The sequence below is a fragment of the Carcharodon carcharias genome, chromosome 9 (genome assembly GCF_017639515.1).
Source record: "Carcharodon carcharias isolate sCarCar2 chromosome 9, sCarCar2.pri, whole genome shotgun sequence".
NCBI classification, from domain to species: domain Eukaryota; kingdom Metazoa; phylum Chordata; class Chondrichthyes; order Lamniformes; family Lamnidae; genus Carcharodon; species Carcharodon carcharias.
Genome location: NC_054475.1, coordinates 15,543,118 through 15,566,594, shown reverse-complemented (window position 1 = coordinate 15,566,594; position 23,477 = coordinate 15,543,118). Strand labels below are relative to the sequence as shown.

The 23,477-nt window shown below is 42.5% G+C and overlaps 1 protein-coding gene across 1 annotated transcript in view; it reads right to left on the bottom strand.

Moving 5' to 3' along the window:
* Positions 1–23,477, bottom strand: part of lrig2 (leucine-rich repeats and immunoglobulin-like domains 2) — a 97,126-nt gene that overhangs the window by 23,526 nt on the left and 50,123 nt on the right. Inside the window, exons 6-11 of the mRNA XM_041195401.1 lie at positions 14,681–14,824; positions 12,576–12,719; positions 11,375–11,518; positions 6,080–6,160; positions 1,613–1,684; positions 606–674 (exon numbers count right to left, since the gene is read on the bottom strand). Of these exons, the coding sequence (XP_041051335.1) occupies positions 606–674; positions 1,613–1,684; positions 6,080–6,160; positions 11,375–11,518; positions 12,576–12,719; positions 14,681–14,824 (654 nt within the window). The remainder of the gene's footprint in view (positions 1–605; positions 675–1,612; positions 1,685–6,079; positions 6,161–11,374; positions 11,519–12,575; positions 12,720–14,680; positions 14,825–23,477) is intronic.

The window sequence follows — 23,477 nt, the reverse complement described above, 5'->3', positions numbered from 1 at the left end:
CCACCAAGATAATGGGGAGACACGGATGAGCACAAAGATTCCATAAGCTTAAATTCCACTACTTAACTTCAGGGTCCAGAATTTTCTCATCCTCCTTAACAGTTGACATTTTAACAAGCAAGTTAAATTTCATAGCTGCCCTTTTTTAAAAAAAAACTTTCCAATGATGGTTTGTATCACCTGAGTAACAGGATGCTTCCTTCTATCCCCCACAACCCGACTACCTTTACTGCTGAACATCCAGATAGCAATTATCCCAGTTTAAGCTCAGGATATAGTAGACTGCGGAAGAAAGCTAAAACATTTTCATTTACCTTCTCACCATTTATCAATAAAGCACTCACTGCTCACGCATTCGCCCTCACTTTGAGTTGCTGAGGTTACTCCAGATTTGTGATTTGTATGCAGAACAGACGTGCCCCCTCCCCCCACCACTCCACTTCCAGCCCCGACAACTCTCAATAAACAATGAGCAGGCGTCACGGAGGAATCAGTGGAGAGGGCTGTACACATGAATGAGGAGTGCATTCATCCAGGAAAAAGGTTTCTAATTAAATTACTTCATGCAGTACTGATTAATTTACTAGGATATTTTAAATACTCACAGATCCTTCAAGTTCATTTGGGCAAAAGAATTCTCTTGAATAGACATGATAGCATTGTTGCTCAAATCTCTAAAAGACAGAAAAAGTCAAATTGTTTAAGAACTAGGTGAAAGCAATACTGATGTTCGTACAGTATATTAACATATCAAAGCTTTTCTCACACAATGGCTCATTTTTAAAGTGCACTGACTTATGCAGGAAAGGTCAGCAACCATTTTACACACAGCAAGACCCCCAAAAACATTAATGGACTGAAAGACTGGTTAATATTTTCTCTCTTGGTGTGGCTTAGCGGGAGGGGTTTGGCTAGAACACTTGGAGAATTTCCTCCTCCGCTTCAAATAGCTCCAGTGGGATCCGTTTATCTGAACAACTGGACATTTAATCAGAACAATGACCAACAACCCCTCTAAACTTGTTCATTAAGTGTGACCTGTTCATTTCAATGGGCAGTACCTTTAAATTATTTTGCACGGCTATGCACGTGCAGCATCTTAAAGGGGGCAACTAGAGAATGGACTGCACAATACCTTCTGAGCCGTGTGTGGTATCATAAAGTGGGCACTGACGATGACTTAAACAGTTAGTAGCTGCTTAAAATCAGAAAAAATTAACATTTTGACAAAATCAAACCTCCATCTAAAATCTGATGGTCAAACACTCCAATCAAACTGACCCCGCCGAGACACACACACAGGCACACAAAAAAATGTACAGCTCAGGGACAAAAAGCGCCAGTGATTAATTTGTGTTTTCTGCCTCTTTCTCAATAAAAACAGCCACGTCAGGGCTACCCCATCAAACAACAATAAGGCCCAGATTGCAACTATGAGGAATTAAAATCTGGCACAGAAATCTTTCCTTTACAGTATCATTTAGCAAATGGCAGTTGGAACTGTGGAAACTTTAAACACTCATTTATAATATTTGTACCCTAGCAGTTGTATTTTATTAGGGTGTGAGGTGACAGCGGCACAACTGAGAAGTGATTAGAGGTGAATACTCACAGGTATTCAAGTGTTTCGAGCCCAGAAAATGCCTTCTTTGTGATGGATGTTATTTTGCTTCCCCGCAGGATTCTGCAAAGGATAAAAGAGGAATTATCAAATTATACTCCTTTGCTCAGAGTGTGTAGTACAAAAAGGAGGCTTCCAGACACTCTCCCATACTAGCTGCTTTTATTGGAACAGCACCTCATCTTCCGACTCGGCACTTGACAGCCTTCTGGACTGAATATTGAGTTCAACAATTTTAGACCATGAACTCTCTCCTCCATCCCCACCCTCTTTCTGATTTTCCTCCCTCCTTTCTGTTTTTTCCAATAATTTATATAGATTTTTCTTTTCCCCCCTATTTCCATTATTTTTAAATGTATTTCCATCCATTGTTTTATCTCTACCTTTTAGCGTTTTTTGATTCCTTACCCCCCACCCCACCCCCACTAGGGCTATCTGTACCTTGACAAAAACAGAAACAAGAAATACCTGGAAAAACTCAGCAGGTCTGGCAGCATCGGTGGAGAAGAGTACAGTTGATGTTTCGAGTCCTCATGACCCTTCAATAAAACTAAGTAAAATTAGGAAAGGAGTGAAATATAAGCTTGTTTAATGTTGCGGGTGGGGGGGGGGGCGCAGTTTGTTGGGACAAGCAGCCAGTGATAGGAGGAGATAACCAAAAGCTGTCACAGACAAAAGAACAAAGAGGTGTTGAAGGCAGTGATATTATTTAAAGGAATGTGCTAATTAACAGTATAAGACAGGACAGATAAGGTACAGATAGCTCTAGTGGGGGTGGGGGAATACTAAAACGTAGAAATAAACAATGGTTGAAATACATTTAAAATTAGTGAAAATAGGTGGGAAAAGAAAAAAATCTATATAAATTATTGGAAAAAACAGAAAGGAGGGGGAAGAAATGGGAAGGGGGTGGGGATGGAGGAGAGAGATCAAGATCTAAAATTGTTGAACTCAATATTCAGTCCGGAAGGCTGTAAAGTGCCTAATCGGAAGATGAGGTGCTGTTTCTCCAGTTTGCATTGAGCTTCACTGGAACATTGCAGCAAGCTAAGGACAGACATGTGGGCAAGAGAGCAGGGTGGAGTGTTGAAATGGCAAGCGACAGGGAGGTCTGGGTCATTCTTGCGGACTTACCGAAGGTGTTCTGCAAAGCGGTCACCCAGTTTGTATTTGGTCTCTCCAATGTAGAGGAAACTGCATTGGGAGCAACGAATGCAGTAGACTAAGTTGGGGGAAATGCAAGTGAAATGCTGCTTCACTTGAAAGGAGTGTTTGGGCCCTTGGATGGTGAGGAGAGAGGAAGTGAAGGGGCAGGTGTTGCATCTTCTGCGTTTGCATGGGGAGGTGCTGTGGGAGGAGGAGTAGGGGGTGATGGAGGAATGAACCCGGGTGTCACGGAGAGAACGATCCCTACAGAATGCCGCCCAGGGGGGAGGTGGGGGGGCAGCGGCAGCGGCAAAGGGAAGATGTGTTTGGTGGTGGCATCATGCTGGAGTTGGTGGAAATGGCGGTAGATGATCCTTTGCATGCGGAGGCTGGTGGAGTGAAAAGTGAAGACAAGGGGGACCCTATCATGGTTCTGGGAGAGGAGAAGGCGTGAAGGCGGATGCGTGGGAGGATCATCCTCCGCCATTTCCGTCAACTCCAGCATGATGCCACCACCAAACACATCTTCCCTTCACCCCCCCGGCGGCATTCCATAGGGATCGTTCCCTCCGTGACACCCTGGTCCACTCCTCCATCACCCTCTACTCCTCCCCATGCAAACGCAGAAGATGCAGCACCTGCCCCTTCACTTCCTCTCTCCTCACTTTCCAAGGGCCCAAACGCTCCTTTCAAGTGAAGCAGCATTTCATTTGCATTTCCCTCAACTTAGTCTATTGCATTCGTTGCTCTCAATGCGGTTTCCTCTACATTGGAGAGACCAAACGCAGACCGGGTGACCGCTTTGCAGAATACCTTCGGTCTTTCCACAAGAATGACCCAGACCTCCCTGTCGCTTGCCATTTCAACACGCCACCCTGCTCTCTTGCCCACATGTCTGTCCTTGGCTTGCTGCATTGTTCCAGTGAAGCTCAACGCAAACTGGAGGAACAGCACCTCAACTTCCAACTAGGCACTTTATAGCCTTCCGGACTGAATATTGAATTCAACAACTTTAGATCTTGAACTCCCTCCTCCATCCCCACCCCCTTTCTGTTTCTTCCCCCTTCCTTTTGTTTTTTCCAATAATTTATATAGATTTTTTCTTTTCCCACCTATTTTCACTAATTTTAAATGTATTTCTACTATTGTTTATTTCTACCTTTTAGTATTCCCCCCACTCCCACTAGAGCTATCTGTACCTTATCTGTCCTGTCTTATACTGTTAATTAGCACATTCCTTTAAATAATATCACTGCCTTCAACACCTCCTTGTTCTTTTGTCTGTGACAGCTTTTGGTTATCTCCTCCTATCACTGGCTGCTTGTCCCAACAAACTGCCCCCCTCCACCTTTAAACCAGCTTATATTTCACCCCTTTCCTAATTTTACTTAGTTCTGTTGAAGGGTCATGAGGACTCGAAATGTCAACTGTACTCTTCTCCACCGATGCTGCCAGACCTGCTGAGTTTTTCCAGGTATTTCTGTTTCTGTTTTAGCTGCTTTTATTGTTCTTCTCCTTTGGATTCTGGGGGTTGGCTCATGCAGTTTCGGTCCTTTGAGTTTCCTCTGCCATCGATAAGATCATGGTTCATCTGGCTGTGGTCTCAACACCACTTTCCTGTCTGCCACAACCTTCGACTCTCTTGGTCTATCAAAAATTTATCTGCCTTGAATAAATTCAGTGACCCAGCCTCCACTGCTCTCTGGGGAAGAGAATCAACACACTAACGACCCTCAGAGGAAAAAAATCTCATTGCCATGCCATCTTAAAAGGGAGACCTCAAACTGCGCCCCCAAGTTCTTGTCTCCCTCACAAAAGGACTCAAGTTCCCTGTATCCACTCTATTAAGTTCCCTCAGGATCTTATATGTTTCAATAAGAACATCTCTCATTCTTCTAAACTCTAAAGAGCGTAGGCCCAACTTGTTCAACCTTTCTTCACAAGCCTTTCATCCCAGGAATGGTTGAGTGAACCTTCTCGGAACTGCTTCTAATGCAATAAGATCCATTTCCAAATAAGGAGACCAAAACTGTACACAATGCTCCAGATGTGGTCTTCACCAAGGTCCTGTACAGCTGCAGCAAAACTTCCCTGCTTTTATATTCCATTCTATTTAGACTATCAAATAAGTATTCCTGAGTACTGCTGTACACATCCAGAATAATGGGTCTAACAAAAAACATTGGGAACTGTGTCTTGGATTTGCAGAAAAGCAGCTCTTGTAGTCAAATCCAGCTGGCATCAAACATACTTTTAGAGAAACAGACTGCACTAACATCGAACATGCTGGCAGCTCTCCACCAAGAACAGACCTGGGCAAAGGATCAAGTCTAGGGCAGAACAACAGTTTGGGCAACACAATCAGCTTTTATATCCCTTGAATGGTTTGGGGGGGGGGGGGGGGGGGGGGGGGGGGGGGGGGGGGGGGGTGTGAAACACGATGCAGGGAATAAAAATAGGTCAGGATTTTCATCCATGATCTTTGTCCAACGAGCCTGCTATAAAATGCATGCTTATAGATTTTGGAAAAAGACAGGCTACACACTTAATTCTTTGGCCTCCACAGATGAAGGGTCCATGAGCAACTTAGAACAAAAATGACATATTTCTATAGCATTTTGAACATAAATAAACATCTAAAGGGGCTTCACAGGAGCATTATAAAACAAATATAACACCAAGCCACAAAGGGTTATATTAGATTAGATGACCAAAAAGTGGTAGGTTTTATGAACTGCCTTAAAGGAAGTAAGTGAGGTAGCCAGGCAGAGGTGTAGGGAGGGAATTCCAGAGCTTGGAACTGAGACAACTGAAGGCACAACCACCAATGTTGGAGCATTGGGCTGGGGGGAATTACAGAGGGACTAGGCCTTGGGGGGATTTGAATACAAGAAATTAAAGAATGCCCACTTAGGACAAAGTTGGTGCTCTTAAACCGTAGTACAGAATGAGTCAGTTCAACCAACTCCCTCAGTAGTCTATATTTAACCTCAGGACTTTAGACCTTGTGGCCTTTAAAAGGGAAGGCCAGGCTATACAGAGCTTCGCCTTAGCAGCAGAGTAACGGGAACATAAGACAATTCATGTTAGACGGGATAAAGTTCCCGTCCTTCTAAAATAATGTACCACTTGCTTTAAAATTTGCGCAATGCCATGAGGGATCTGCTAATGCTGTATCAATAGGGATCAACTTGAAAAGCACCGTAGTCTTAGATTTGAGAGGGCAGGGAGGAAGACTACACACAAAAATACAGAATGTAAAAGTAAAGCATCAATTTATGAACTACAGTAGTCAGTGTATGAAGTACGTACAACTTTCGCAGCTTGTCTAATCCAGCAAAGGCGCCATTTGAATCCTCGATTGCCCATGAGATTTCGTTATTCCTTAGGTCACTGCAAGAAGAAGGCTGCTGTTACACTTTCTTACAAACAGGATAGGGAAAGTAATCAATCCACGATTAGCAACTTTCCAAGAACACACTTTTGATATTTTCAGGCAACAATGCAGCCTCATGCACAAATTGAAAATACATAAACGTCAAACTGGCTGCGATCAATCCAAAAGTTTGGTGGATTCTGACAAAAATTACATAAAATTTACAGCAAAATATGACCATTCAGCCCAACTGTTTTGTGATGGTGTTTATGCTCCACATGCTTGCTGGGCCAAAATCCTGAAACTCCCTTCCTAACAGCAGTCTGGATGTGCCTACACCACATGGACTGCAGCGGTTCAAGAAAACAGCTCACCACCGCCTTCTCAAGGCAAAACGAGGGATGGGCAATGAATGAGAAAAAGAGGCTGGGAGGAGGCTCTTTTTTTTCTTATTCATTCACGGGATGTGGTCTTTGCTGGCTGGACCAGCCAGTGAAGACCACAACCCGTGAATGAATAAGAAAAAAAAAGCCTCCTCCCAGCCTCTTTTTCTCATTCATTTGACAGGATATGGGTGTTGCTGGTTGGGCCAGCATTTATTGCTCATTCTTAAATGCCCTTGAGAAGGTGGTGGTGAGCTGCCTTCTTGAACTGCTGCAGTCCATGTGGTGTAGGCACATCCAGAGTGCTGTTAGGAAGGGAGTTTCAGGATTTTGGCCTAGCGACATGTAAGGAACGGTGATATATTTCCAAGTCAGGATGGTGAGTGGCTTGGAGGGTAACGTCCAGATGGTGGTGTTCCCATCTATCTGCTGCCCTTTGTCCTTCTAGATGGCAGCAATCGTGGGTTTAGAAGTTGCTTCTTGAGGAGCCTTGGTGAGTTTTTGCAGTGCATCTTTGTAGATGGTACACACCACTGCCACTGTTCATCTGTGTTGGAAGGAGTGAATGTTTGTGGGTGTGGTGGTAATCAAACAGGCTGCTTTGTCCTGGACGGTGTCAAGCTTCTTGAGTGTTGTTGGAGCTGCACTTATCCAAGCAAGTGGAGAGCAATTCCATCACACTCCTGACTTTGCCTTGTAGATGGTGGACAGGCTTTGGGGAATCAGGAGTTGAGTAATAAGCTACAGGATTCCTAGCCTCTGACCTGCTCTTGTAGCCATGTATGTGTGTGGTTGGTTCAGTTCAGTTTCTGGTCAATGGTAAGCCCCAGGATGTTGATAATGGGGGATTCTGCGATGGTAATGCCATTGAATATCAAGGGGTCATGGACAGACTCTCACTTGTTGGAGATGGTCATTGCCTTGCACTTGTGTGGCGTGAATGTTACTTGCCACTTGTCAGGCCAAGCTTGGATACTGTCCAGGTCTTGCTGCATTTGGACATGGACTGCTTCAGTATCTGAGGAGTTGTGAGTGATGCTGAACACTGTACAATCATCAGTGAACACCCCACTTCTGACCTTATGATGGAAGGGAAGTCATTGATAAAGCAGCTGAAGATGGTCGGGCCTAGGACACTACCCTGAAGAACTCCTGCAGCGATGGCCTGGAATTGAGATGATTGACCTCCAACAACCGCAGCCATCTTCCTTTGTGCTAGGTATGACTCCGACCAGTGGAGAGTTTCCCCCCTGATTCCCATTGACTCCAGTTTGATGCCACACTCTCACTTCATCTCAGGTGTTCAGGTCTTTTGTCCATGTTTGAACAAAGGCTGTAATGAGGTCAGGAGCTGTGTGGCCCTGGCAGAACCCAGACTGGGCATCAGTGAGCAGGTTATTGGTAAGCAAGTGCCGCTTGATAGCACTGTTGATTTTTTTTTTTTTATTGCCCATCCCTAAATGCCCTCTGAACAAGGGCAATTAAGACTGCTGTGGGTCTGGAGTGACATGCAGGCCAGACCAGGTAAGGAAGGCAGATTTCCTTTCCTAAAAGGGCATTAGTGAACCAGATGGGTTTTTACGACAATTGACAATGGTTTCATGGACATCAAGAGACATTTAATTCCAGATTTATTTTTATCGACTTCAAATTCCACCATCTGTTGTGGCAGGATTCGAACCCGGGTCCCCAGAGCATTACCCTGGGTCTCTGGATTACTAGTCTAGCGACCATACCACTACGTCTCCTCTTCCAATACTTTACTGATGATCGAGCGTAGACTGATGTGGCGGTAATTGGCTGGGTTGGATTTGTCCTGATGTGTGCACACAGGACATACCTAGGCAATTTTCCACATAGCGGGGTAGGTTCCAGTGTTGTAGCTGTACTGGAACAGTTTGGCTTGACTCCCATTGACTCCACTTTTGGTCGGACTCCTTGATGCCACACTCAGTCAAATGCTGCCTTGATGCAAAGGGCAATCACTCTCACCTCATCCTATTTGCATTCCTTTCTCATGTTTATCTAGTTTCCCATTAAATTAATCTGTTACGCGCCTCAACTATGGTGGCGAATCCCACATTCTAACCACTCTGGGTAAAGAAATTTCTGAAGTCCTATTGGATTTATTAGTGACTATTTTATATTTATAACACCCCCCACCAGCACCCTCCACCCCAGTTTCAGTCTAACTCACGAGTGAAAACATTTTCACCGTCTTTTTGTGTCAATACAGTATTGTGATATTACTGCTATAAAAGTAAAAAAAGTTTGAAAATTGGTCACAATTCAAAGATGATGGTCAATAAAAATTGTATTTTTAAAAATGATACCGTATTAATACTAATTAATTTGTCAGCAAATATAAACACAATACTAGTTAATCCTCTATGGCATTATACATGCAGGATCAAGACCAAGTGCAAGCTTCAGAGGAGTTAGAGAACAGGAGGGATTCTTGGGCTACAGTGCAGACATAATTTAGGCCCGAATTAGCTTCTTATTTGCAGTTCCTTTAAATGTGAAACTAAACTGGTGTATTATAGTCGGCTAGCTGCAGCGCGAGGAGGTATAAAGAACCACAGATACTAGGGCCGGGATTTTGCAGCCCTTCTGTGACATGTCTCCCCCTAGCAGATGTGGCGAGCCATTTAAATCTCCATTCAGTTCGGCTGGACCGGAGTATCCCGCTGGGTTAGAGGGGCTGTAAAATCCTGGCCTTGGGAGTCTGAGGTAAACACACAAAATGCTGGAAACAAAAGGTTAGCATCAGAAAAGGTAAGGACATTTGATCATTTTGGATCTGTACCCTTCATCAAAAGGGAGTTACTGTTCCTCTTATATGCTGAAGGATTTGGACATTTGCATCGTTTTCTGTTTTCACTGCAATCAGGATCAGCTTCATTATACAAAGCAGCCAAAGCTTTGAACAAAAAGCTCTGCAGTTAAAGCCTTTTCTTGCAAGATGTAAACAAAGGATAATAAAAAAATCATATTTCCTCCTAAAGACTAGTTAGCCTTGTATGATGCAGTGCCAAGAGAATGACTGGAGTTCAGAAGCTGTAGTGAATTTAATTGAGGCTTTCAAAAGGGAATTGGATAAGAACCTGAAGGTAAAAAAAAAATTGTAAGGTTACAGGGGAAGGGTGAGGGAGCGGAACTAGCTGAATTGCTTTCGCAGAGAACTGGTGTGGACCTGATGGGCCAAATGGCCGCCTCCTCCTCATTCTACGAACAACAGTCTTTAAGATACTTGTATAAAAATAAAATCCCAGTGAAACAGGTGGTTCCAATAAAATGTTCTCCAGAACTTGGAGCCAACTTTTGAAACTGGTGCCTGGGTGGAGGTGTATGTTTGGTATTATATGAGACGGTGCTGCAGTCTGATCTAGGTGGGGGATTGGGGACTTCCAGTGTGTGTTATTTTCCTTTCAGTTTTAAATTCCTGGATCATATTCTGTACACTTCTGACGCATAAAAGCCCTCAAAAAGCAGGTGACTGACCCACTGAGGCACTCTGTAATCCTGCACTGGTGTGAAACGTTTTCAACCTAACTCATGCGTACAATTTCTCCTCTCTCAACCTAGAAAAGACCTCATGCCTTGAGTACAGAACCTTCTGTTGACAGAACTACTGATGCTGATCTACACTCCATCACTTTGTGGCTGTTTATATCAAGGCCACAGGTAAAGTCTTAGAGGAGCACAAGCTTTCAAATCTTTTCCAAAGTGAACACGAAAATACACCCATATCACAGAACTCACCCAAAAGTTTAAACAGAAATAAAACAGTTGTATCAAGTATTATTCTGACTTCACTTTAACTGAAGAATTTAATTCCACCCTTGTGCCCTTGCCCTGATCAGCTAGTTTTCCTTTGTCCTCACAAATGGTCAGACATGAACAGTTGGAGCCTCATTAATCAGCAATGCCCTGGAACATGAATACAATCACTGACCCGGAATTGAAACTTTCCAGTTACTTCGTTTTACATGCAGTCTTCTTAGGATCCAACAACACAATTTGCTCTTTTGTTTAATATTACTTTGAACCAAAGCAGATCAGCTGTGATCACTTTACTATTAAAGGTTACACCAAGGACAGGATTCCACATTACTTCATCCCATCCAGTTTATTTTGGGACCTTTGCTTTTCTCACATCAGGTCAGTGGAGCACTTTGATAGAGGCAAGTCTGGCTTACAGACTGCCGGTCAGGTGGGGCAGGAGTTTCAATATACCAACAGACACTGCAGAGTGAGACAGCAAAAGATAAAGCCAGAGTTCAATCTCCTGCCTATTAACTTCATCCTTTGTGCAATCAACACCATTCCTCTCTTCCTTTGCTTTGAAACACCGACTTGCACAGCTGGCTACGTCAGATGGGTTGCAACTAATGACTGCTGCAGCACACTGATTTCAAGCACTTTTCAAAATTACCTATGGACTTAATAACTCTTGCAGCTTTCACCGTAAGTGAAAAATGTACATCATATGGTATACCAAATGCATGTTATAACACAAACAAGACTTTATCACAATGGACAAACTTTCTTATTGATATAAACTCACTTCACAAATGACCAAGAACGTGTATCAAAAGGTGAGGGAGGTACAGCTTTATTGCCTAATACAGTGGTGGATAGGGGCTTCGAGATGGAGGACATGTGACTCATCAGTTACTTGCTGACCAGCAATGATTTCCAGTCCTACTGCAGGATGAGCCTACATTCACTGACATGCTTACAAATTAGTGAAATTTATGGGGTGGGGAGTAAAAGACTCAATTCCCTTAGTTAAGCTGGTTTTCTGATTTGACGGTATGGCGTTGTTTTATTCTGCATACTTACAGTGTCAGCAGGTTAGACAAGCTGCTAAAGACTCCATCAGCGATATAACTCACTCGGTTGTCTCCCATGTACAAACTCTCAAGCAAATTCAAGCCTACAAAGGTAGACTCATCTAAACGAGTCATCTGATTGTAGGTCATGTCTCTGAAATAAATGAAATAGAAATATCTATGTAAATCATTATTTTAATCCAGCTCTCCTATTCTATTTACAGCAACTCAATCAAAATGCAGTTCACACCCACATACAGTAACCAAATGGATCCATTACAAGTTGTACAATTGTAAAGAAACCCCTGAATATTTTCACAATGATAAGCAGAGATTAGACTAGCTCCAAGACTTTCCTTACTTTACCTCTGTAGAGTAGGAAAATAACAAAATCTTGTTCTACATTTTAGTGCCATGCTTTATAGATTCTTTATTATAGTCAATTTCTTCTGCTCTGTCCCACTGCACAATTGGCAAGTGATCGACTTTCATGCATATCAGCAAAAATAAATTACTGTGTGTATAAGTGAAGAAAAAGCAGTCAAGAGATGGAGTGAGAACCACTGATGGTTTTTTACTTAAATCTGATGCTCTCAAAAAGAAATTCTATTGTGGATTAGATCCTGAGCCATGATCCAGGTATGGAGTGATAGAACGGGACATGGGAATTTATGGTAGTCTATATTGGAGATGCATGAACAACATCTCCAGTTAGAACAAAGCACAGCTGTACAGGTCATTTCTACATCACAATGAACATCTAAAACTTTTTTCTACCAACAATCAAATTTTCAATCTGTGATTCCTAGATTAAAAAACTAATGCTAACACTAATGGTGCGAAGGAAGAGCACTGGTCCCAGATCTTTACTGAGGTGGCTGTTATCCCCCTTGTTGAGGATTCAGTTGTGGAGGACAGGAATCATCACCTTTTCACAACATAGCACCTTTAAAACAGTGTTATGCCTCAAGGAGCTTTACCGGAGTGATTATCAAGCCACATAAGGCGCTATTAAGATAGGTGATAAAAAGCATGGTCAAAGAAGGCGGTTTGAGGAAGTGTCTTAAAGGAGGAGAGGTGGGATGTTGGAGAGGTTTAAGGAGGGAATTCCAAAGCTTAGGGTCCATATAGCTGAAGGAATGACTGCTAACGCTGGAGTGACGAAAGTCGGGATGGAATTGGAGGATCATAGGAAAGAAGAAAAAACTCACAATTCGGTCAGCTTCTGGCAGAACTCCCAGGCATCAGCACTGACCCTGGTGATAGCATTCTGGCTCAGGTGGAGCTGCTGCAGCAGTTTGAGGCCGTACAACCAGCCTTTGGTCACTTCAGTCAAGTTATTATGTACTAAGTCCCTAGAACAGAGAAAGGAAACATATGTTGTATCTCCGAGCCAGCAGAACATTTCTAAGCTGCCTCTACGTATACCAATATTCTTTTCAATATATGAGAGTAGCTCCAAAACTGACCAATTTTGAACAAAAGCATATTTCTGCTCGATATCGACTTGAGATCCAGTTTGTCAAATTAGGTTGCAGTTTCTTCAAAGTATTCCTAAAAATGACCCAAAACTATTGCTTACTCAAGTAGATGAAATGTAACTCTACACAGTGAAACTGGAACAATAAGTGCACAATATTCTAACAGAACTGAATTACAGTCCCATTTCTCAGTTCAGCAAGGCTGCTTTGTGCACATTTTAGATTCAAAAGCAATCAGACAATGGGAGCATTACTTCTAGCCATTTTAAACTAATCAATGAGTTAACAAAGATTTCCACAGAACTACTGTGACATTACACTATTACAGATCACAACTTAAAGTTTTTTTAACCTTTTGGCTTATGATATCAGTGTATTTTTATTCATCTATGGGATGTGGGTGCCATTGGCTAGGCCAGCATTTATTGCCCATCCCTTGTTGCCCTTAAGGTGGTGGTGAGCTGCCTTCTTGAACCGCTGCAGTTCATGTGGTGTAGCCACACCCACAGTGCTGTTAAGGAGGGAGTTCCAGGATTTTGACCCAAGGATAGTGAAGGAATGGTGATATATTTCAAAGTCAGGATGGTGAGTGGCTTGGAGGGTAACTTCCAGGTGGTGGTATTCCCATGTATCCTTGAAAGGGGCTGCCTAGGGAGCATTGGTGAGTTGCTGCAGTGCATCTTGTAGATGCTGTTCATCCATGGCGGAGGGAGTGAATGTTTGTGGAAGGGGTGCCAATCAAGCGGCTGCTTTGTCCTGGACGGTGTCAAGCTTCTTGAGTATTGCTGGAGTTGCACTCATCCAGGCAAAAGGGGAGTATTCCATCACACTCCTGACTTGTGCCTTGTAGATGGAGGAGAGGCTTTGGGGAGTCAGGAGGAGAGCTACTCACTACAGGATTCCAAGCCTCTGACCTGCTCTTGTAGCCACAGTATTTATATGGCTAGTCCAGTTCAATTTCTGGTCAATGGTATACCCCAGGATATTGATGGTGGGGGATTCAGCAATGGTAATGCCATTGAACATCAAGGGGCGATGGTTAGATTATTTCATGTTGGAGATGGTCATTGCCTGGCATTTATGAGGTGGGAATGTTACTTGTCAGCCCAAGTCTGGATATTGTCCGGGTCTTGCTGCATTTGGACAAGGGCTGCTTCAGTATCTGAGTTGTTGCGTATGGTGAACATTGTGCAATCATCAACTAACGTTCCCACTTCTGACCTTATGATGGAAGGAAGGTCATTGATAAAGCAGCTGAAGATGGTTGGGCCTAGGACACTAACCTGAGGAACTCAACAACCACACCCAATTTCCTTTGTGCTAGGTGCATAGTATCATACTTAATGAGTTTTCTTCTGAGGTCGGGGCTTCCTCTAATTCTTTCCCTAAAGATGTTGATTCCTTCATTGTGGAATATCTCTACAGGTTTCCAATATCTCACCATTAGTGACCATGTGTTCATTTTTGAGCTTCAATAGTAAATGTTGGAAAGTTATTCAACCTTGTGGAAATACTTTGAAGACCTCCTGTAACCCCTGCATAAGTGAACCTATTGGAAGCCAGCTAATTGATGTTGTCCTTCCCTAGCCCAGGTGCTCCCAGATCAGTTACAGCATCTAAACACTACCCAGGCTGAGTCTGTGTAGGGATTGACTCCAAATACCAGGGATGATAAGGCAGCCGTTCCCCAACCTGAGGAAGACAAACAGTTAATGCATTTCTACTTGAACTACTCTAACAATTACCTCTATTAAGCATTTCAAGTTGCCTCTAGGACAACAGCTAGACAAAATCCAATTTCTCCAGAATAGGTATCAAATCAAAAAGAAACTCACAGCTCCTCGATTTCATTCAGCCCCCAGAAGGCTCCATCCTTGAGTTCGCAGATCCCATTACGCTGCAGTTTCAATGACTTCAGCGAGTTGAGGCCGTGAAACGTCAGGCTCTCGATAACTCTGATTCTGTTGCGCTTTAGCTCCCTGTTCAAACACAAAACACAGTCAACCCATGTGGTGATTAAACTTTTTTTTAACAAAATGACTGAAGCCGAAGAGCCACTTAAAAAGCTAGTCAGATTGGTGAGTGATGAGAATGAACGTGTACTGTGATAGAATCCACATACTTGTTTTTTTTGAAAGAAATTGCTACATGTTGTTTCTACATAGTTTTAATACCTTGGAGCAGAAACAAATAAAACAGAGGTAAATATCAATAACAGTGTATGACCCCCTCTCCCCCTAGGCTGTGTACTGACAAACAGCATATTCAGTAAATTAAATCCTACCTAAGCTCGGTTGTTTGTTTTTCCACTTACTTGGGAGTTGTTTTCTTAAACATAGCTGAACTGGGACAAAAAAGCCACTTTTGGCAAGATTTTTCAACATAAGAAAGTTGTACTTACAGAGACGAGTATGATTCATGCTGTCCAAGCTAACAAGGTCACAGTTCAAGTTGTGTGCAAAGGAGGTTTAATTTACTAAAGAGCTTTACTGTTAGACTTCGTGAGGTTCAGCAACAACTTCAAGAGTGAGCAGCGGGGCAGAGTTACATGCACCAATAACCTTTCCTGATACAGTTATAAATTACTGCGGGGAGACAAAGTGTTGAGCCTGCAATGAATATTTCACATCTGGAGGCGTCAGGACAATTGGCAGTCTGATTACCTTCAACCTGAAATAAGTAAATCCATCAACCCAGTACTAATCCTTCTAACAATTCCCTTTCGTAGTGTTCCACATGTAACATTCTTCCATGCTTAAAAATGCAAGGCAAGATTTTATTCTAGTCAGTAATCTTAGACTGAAATACTCCAGGAAGGCACCCAGTACAAAACAGCAGTACCTTTTTTGGCTGTACCCTGTTGTGCAAGTGACAAAAAACAGCATTGCAAACCCATCTGAATGTGCATATTATAAAGTAACTGTCAGTTGTAGGTAGTGGGTTTCAGTGAAGTTAAACCAAGCATTTGATCTCTGAGGCTCTGCACTGTCCATTGTGCAGCTCATGTTGTGAAAATGTCTAATTTCATGCTTCGTATGTTATGGGAATATAATTTTCAGTTTTGGGAAGGATAAATTTTTAAATTAGGAACCTGGAAACAAGAGCAAAAGCAGGCCATTCAGCCCTTCCTCCAGCCTGCAACGCCTTTCAACTACATCAAGCCCGATCTTCTACCTCAATGTAATTTTCCTCCCTATCCCTTGATGTCTTTACTATCTAGAAATCTATTGATCTCGGTCTTGAACACACTCAATGACTGAGCCTCCATAGCTCTCTGGGATAGAGAATTCCAAAGATTTACCACCCTTCGAATGAAGAAGTTCCTCTTCATCTCAGTCCTAAATGGCCTACCTCTTAACCTAAGATCGCGCCCCCGGTTCTAGACACCCCCCCCGCAGCCAAGGGCAACATCTTTCCTGCAGCTACTTTATCAATCCCTGTAAGAATTTTGTATGTTTCAATGAGATCGCCTCTCATTCTTCGAAACTCTACAGATCACAGGCCCAGTTTCCTCAATCTCTCCTCACAGGACAATGTCGCTATCCCAGGAATAAGTCTGGTGAACATTCGTGAATTCCCTCTATGACAAGTATATCCTTCCTAAGGAGACCAAAACTGTACACAATACTCCAGATATGGTCTCGCCAAGGCTCTATATAATTACAGCAACATATCTTTACTCATGTACTCAAATCCTCTTGCAATAAAAGCCAACATACCATCTGCCTTCCTAATTGCTTGCTGCATCTGTATGCTAGCTTTCAATGGATCATGAACAAAGACACCTAGGTCTCTTTGGAGAACAACACTTCCCAATCTCTCACCATTTAAAAATAGCTCTGCATTTCTGCTTTTCCTACCAAGTGGATAACCACATTTTTCACAATATATTCCATCCGCCATGTTCTTGCCCACTCACTTAGTCTGTCCAAATCCCCCGAAGCCTCTTTGCAGCCTCCTCATAACTCACATTCCAACCTAGTTTTATGTCATCAGCAAACTTGGAAATATTACAATTGGTTCCCACATTCAAATAAAAACAAAAAAACTGTGGATGCTGGAAATCCAAAACAAAAACAGAATTACCTGGAAAAACTCAGCAGGTCCGGCAGCATCGGTGGTGAAGAAAAGAGTTGACGTTTCGAGTCCTCATGACCCTTGAATGACTCTTTCAAGTTCTGTCGAAGGGTCATGAGGACTCGAAACGTCAACTCTTTTCTTCTCCGCCGATGCTGCCAGACCTGCTGAGTTTTTCCAGGTAATTCTGTTTTTGTTTCCCACATTCAAATCATTGATGTAGATTGTGAACAGCTGGATCACTAATCCTTGTGGTACCTCACTAGTTATAACCTGCCAGACTGAGAATGATACATTTATTCCTACTTTGTTTTCTGTCTGTTAACCAATTCTCAGTCCACACTAGTAAATTTCCCCCGATCCCTAACTTGTGTCGGAGCTTATCGAAAGCCTTCTGAAAATCCAAATGTACCACACCCATTTATTCCCCCATCTATTCTGCTACTTACATTCTCAAAAAACTCCAATAGGTTTGTCAAACGTGATTTCCCTTTGCTAAATCCATGTGCCGAATCTTAACACTATGTTGTAAGTGTTCAGTCATCACATCCTTCAATATAGATTCTAACATTCTCCCTACTACTCATGTCAGACTAACAATCCTGTAGTTGCCTGTTTTTTCTCTCCCTCCTTTCTTAAATAGTGGGGTTACATTTGCTACCTTCCAATCTGCAGGAAACATTTCAAAATCTATAGAATTTTGGAAGATGCCCATCAATGCATCCAGTATCTCTACAGCCACCTCTTTCAACACTCTTGAGATGTAGATCATCAGGTCCAGGGGATTTATCAACTTCCTGCCCCATTAATTTCTCCAGTACTACTTTTTTACTAATACTAATTTCTTTCAGTTCCTTGGTCCCACTAGTCCCTTGGTTTTCTAGTATTTCTGGGAGATTTTTTGCATCTTCCTCTGTGAAAACAGGCACAAAGTATTTATTTAGTTCCTCTGTCATTTCCTTATTCCCCATTATAAATCCGCCCATTTCCGCCAGTAATGGGCCCACATTTATCTTTGCTAAACCTTTCCTTTTTATATAGCAAAGAAACTTTTACAATCCATTTTTATGATTCTTGCTAGTTTACTGTTACGACTGGGATGGGAGGAGTGCGCAGTTTATCTAGCCCCACTACTCCACAGGTCATACCATTAGCATAAATGATTAATTCACTTACTAAAGTGGCCAATTATTTACTTTTGCTACTGAGAGACCAACAATAGAAGAGATCTTAACCAGGCTTCTTTCAGTAAACTCAGAATAATTGATTTATTATAAAACAAAACTCTTTTTGAAACAAGTTGCAAGAACTGGTTAACAAAAACTGTAATCTGGAAGCGTAACTATCTATCACTTTTAAAATTCCCCAATGCACACTCAAACCAAGGGCAAACAAATAGGGTCTCTGCAGAGATGAGCGGATGAAGAAAAAACTTTAAAGAAGATAAAGTCTGCAGGATTTTGATGCTGTTGATCTGGTGCTCCCTCGTATTAGGGCATGTTGCTCATCCTGGCAGATGTCTGGAGGTTGTCCCCAACGGAGCTTCAGCATGGAGGAATTAGAGCTGGATCCATTCTTCTCATCTCAGCCTCTTGGGTTTCCAAATACAAACAAGTTCCTCTGAGATGATTCCTAGTTGGATACTGATAACCACACTGGATTTCAAGCAAGGTAAGGAAGCGTGAGCTGGGCAGCTTTTCCCCTTCTCACTTCATTTCCAACTCAGTTCAAAACAAGTAGCTCTGTCAGGTTTCCTGTAAGTCACCAGGCTTTTACCTTTAAAAGTTTTTTTAATCAATTAAAGTGATTGCAGTTACAAAGACAAATAGCTCTCCCCCACAACTGCCATGCTGGTCATTTAGCTGATTTCATCTGATTTCTTGGAAAAGGCAAGCTTACTCCAGTCCAAGATGAACTTATGACTGTTTTTTTTTAAAAGAGAATCTGAGTCAGCTCATAAATGTCCAAATAATGCATTTATATTTCTTGTAGATATGGTTCTCAACTCTCATTCCATTTTCTCTTTCTTTATCAGTTTCCTGATCTTTTGCTGAATTCTAAAAAGCTCCCAATCATCAGGCTTACTATTTTTTTTGGCAACTTTATAAGCATCTTCTTTTGATCTAATACAATCTTTAACTTCACTTGCTAGCCATGATTGGACCACTTTTCCTGTTGGGTTTTTGTGCCTCAAAGGAATATATATTTGTTGTAAAGCATGTATTAATTCTTTCAACGCCATCCATTGCCTGTCTACCATCATACCTTTTAATGTAGTTTCTCACTCTACCACAACCAACTTGCCCCTCACACCTTCATAGTTTCCTTTGTTTATATTTAAGACTCTAGTTGTTTTGGATTAAGTTTGAAAAGGATGCAATTCAATGTAAAATTCTACTATGGTCAGAATCTTCGCTAAAGGTTCCTTCACAATGAGATTATTAATTAGCCCTTTCTCATTGCACAATACTAGATCTAAAATAGCCCATTCTCCAGTTGGTTCCTCAGCAAACTGTTCTAGAAAATCTTTTTGTACACATTCCAGGAATTTGTCCCCCACAGCATTATTGCTAATTTTGTTTAACCAGTCTGTATGTAGATTGAAGTCCCCCATGATCACTGTATTACCCTTGAGTAAAGGCAATATCTTTATTTCCCTAATAATACTGTGGAATACTGAAGCAGGGTTGTGGGGGCCATGTTTGAGAGACTAATTTAATTAAACTGAAGATAGTCAGGCTGCAAGGTATGAATCATCAAAGGGGTTAAGTGTAAAAGGTGGCATTAAGAAATGGATGAGTTAACATTTACATTTGTAGATAAGTCGAGAGGTTGTTTGAATTTCAAATAGGAATTAGAAGGTGACAAGGAAAATGGTTGCATGTTGCAGGTATTCACAGATAAACAAGTAATGGGGATATCATGGGAAAAATTTTCCCACCGTTGGGGAGGTGGGGGGGGGGGGAAAAAGAGATTGCGGGAGCGGGTGCACCTCCGATCGGTGCCCCGATTGGGGCGTGCCGCCATTTTACGTGGGCGGGCCAATTAAGGCCCGCCTAGTGTGACGTCTGCTCAGAATTGCAATGTGCTCCCTGTGCGGGCAGGGGGGCATTCCCTCAGCCGGAGTGCTGCCTCAGGAAGATCGGCTCGGAATTAAAATTTTTTAATAAAAATGATAAAAAAAAATTTCCCTGACATGTCGCCTCATGTGACACTGTCACGAGTTGGGACATGTCCACAACTTTTATTGAAACCTTTCTTAAATTTAAATACCCTCGTGAAACCTCATCCCGCCCACGGATGAGGTTTCATGCTTTTTCTGAAGCCTGCCAGGGCTTCCGGCCTACCTGAGAACATTAAGGTTGGACGGGCAGGTCCATTAATGGCCTTAGTTAGTTTTTCAATTGCCTCAATAGGCCGTTGACAGGCGCACAGCTGACTTAGCTGCGCGCCCCACCCCTGCTCGCCGACCAGAAGATCCTGCCCGATGTTTTATTGACCCCCAAAAAAGACAAGGTGGAAACATGAAAAATCTTATATTTGAAAGAGTGAGTTTCAAAGGAACTTAAAACAATGGATTTGAATCATCAGAGGCAGGGAAAATATATTAAGAAAATATTGAAAGCTATATGTGACGGGTTATGAGAGATCTTGAGGTGGACTGTGTAAAAATAGATTGAAGCAGTCTGTAGCTACCCTAGAGAAGTGTTTGCTTGCCCCAGGAAGAAAGGTTTTATTAAAAGCCTTGGATTTCCAGTGTTGAGCGAGAGGGAGAGTGACACTATGAAATACCTCCTGTAGAGCAACAGTGGGTATCTTGCAGTAATATTACTGGATGTTTTACAGATTAAGAACCTAATTGGACTGTTGCCTGGAAAAGGGTGTGTATTTGGGAGTCTAGTTAAGTAGAATCTTTGGGAAATGTTGTAAGACTAAATTTAACTGTGTAACTGTAATCTTGTGTGTTTAAGTTTTCTTTTCCTTTGTTAATAAGTGTTTTAATTTAATATTTAAAATCTCCAAAAGTGGTAGTGGACTCCTTACTTCTAACTCCAGTGCAAGTACCTGCTTGCAATAAATACAAATTGCAAAATTATTGTGATAGCTTGGCCAAGTTTCCCTTTGGGATTTGGTCAGCTTGGCAATTACCACCTGCCATATCATAACACCTAGGGAAAAATTTTCCCTGTTCTATTTATACTTTCCCCATGTGGGGGGTTGAGAAAGAGAGAGAGAATGAGTGCTCCGATCGGTGCCCCCAATTGGAGGCGTGGGCGGCCTGTCCAGTGTGACATCCGCCAGGAAGCGCTATGCACTCCCCATGCAGGCAGGGAGAGGGGAGGGGAGAAAAGGGTTCCCTCAGCCGGGAGTGCGCTCTTTCACGCATGCGCACGAAAGAGCGCACAGATCTCCCTGAGGGAGATCAGCTCTGATTTAAAACGTTTATTAAACATGTTTAAAAATTTTCCTGCCATGTCCCCTCATGTGACACTGTCACATGAGTTGGGATATGTCCATAAGTTTTATTGAAACCTTTCTTGAAAATTTAAATACCCTCACGAAACCTCATTCCGCCCGTGGACAAGGTTTCATGCTTTTTCCGAAGCCCGCCAGGGCTCCCGGCTTGCCCGCCAACCTTAAGGTTGGATTGGCAGGTCCATTAATGACTTTAATTAGTTTTTCAATGGCCTCAACAGACCGTTGACAGGTTGGCGGGTGCGCAGCTGACTCGGCTGCGCCCCTGCCGACCTCAAAATGGAAATGACGCAGAGTGACGTCGGGAGTTCCACCCGACATCATCCCACGTCATTCTATGCCCCACCCCCGTTCGCCGACCAGAAGATCCTGCCCCTTGTTACATGCACCTTTAATTTCCTGATTTATACAGTGTCCTATATGACCACTCCTGTTTGGTGGCCTATAAATAACTCCCACCAATGTTTGTTGCCCCTTGCTGTTTCTTAGCTCCACCCCAACTGATTCTAAGGCCCTCACTCACTAATGTACTGATCTCATTGCTTAACTGCACTACACACTTCCTTATTCTTTTTGCCTATCCTTCCTAAATGGCGAATATCCTTGGACATTCAGTTCCCAACCTTGGTCACCCTGAGGCCATTCTCTGTAATGGTAATTAGATCATACCAGTTTATTTCTGTGATGTTGCAAATGCTGCATGCATTCAGATACAATGCCTTTATTCTGACCTTTTAAACATTTTTCTGTATTTTGGCCTTATTTGGTGCTGGCTTTGTTTCTCTCCTACCAGAATTCCCTGTTTCCCAACACTTTGCCAAGCTAGTTTAAACCCTCCCTAAATCTGTAAATATAAGGTAATTGAAATCCCAGAATTCAAAAGTTGCCAGATTACCCAAGGTATTCACACAGGTCCTTCCATGCATACTTACAAGGTCAGAGTTAGAAAGGTGAGAACCATAAAACAGCAGGTGGGCCTGTTAACTGAGGACCTAAAGGCAGAAGATCTGAGGAGAACTGCCCTGTCTTCTTTAGAGATGCGAATTATTCATGTATTTGTCTAGGTCAAAGAAAGGTTTAGATGCAACTGGCAAACAAGGAAGGCTGTTAAGGTAAAAACAAAAAAACTGTGGATGCTGGAAATCCAAAACAAAAACAGAATTACCTGGAAAAACTCAGCAGGTCTGGCAGCATCGGCGGAGAAGAAAAGAGCCGACGTTTCGAGTCCTCATGACCCTTCGACAGAGGGCGAAGGGTCATGAGGACTCGAAACGTCGGCTCTTTTCTTCTCCGCTGATGCTGCCAGACCTGCTGAGTTTTTCCAGGTAAGGGTCTTAAGGTGTCTATATATCTTTCAGATCAAAGGACAGCTTTGGAATTGTAGATGATTTGTTTGAATCCCAGGGATGCTCTGTTGCCATGGAGATAGGTTGCAGGGGAGGTAGCATTTTGCGTTAGGTTTATTTGGTTGCTTTCTCACAGACACAGGCAGAGAAAGAGAAAGTTGCCAGCAGTGGGTGGAAGCAGCCGAGACCAGCAGCAAAGGGCTATCAGATACAAGGATGTTTTCTGAGATTGGAGTCACTGAGCCAGGAAGCAGTGAAGCCCATGCTTGAGCTGGGATGCCCATAATCTTGGGGTACTTAGAGAATTAGTCTGGTCGAATGTTAGTGGAAGGATCTCAAGAAATCTCACACCTCGGAGAACAGAAGGAACACTGAGGATAATCAAGCGAATTCCTAATAGCTGTGCCACACCTTGGTTTGGTCTCAAGAGAAGAGAACCCTCAAGATCCTGGAAAATATCAGGGAATTCTTTAGTGGAAGTATAAATAGAACAGGAAGTGACCTGTTGAGATTTTTGAGCTTTATAACAAGGGTTTATGGAATAGTGTTAAGTTGCTACTACTTGCTTTGTTTAATTCTTATACAGTAAAGGTTTTTGTATAAAACATGAAATCTTGTGCATAATTCTTCCATTAGTAATTGGCAGTTCAAATTTCTTTTTAAAAGTTAATGATCTCCCTCAAGAACATAACAATCCCGATGAAAGAATATAAAAAAGTGTGAGGGGAGCTGA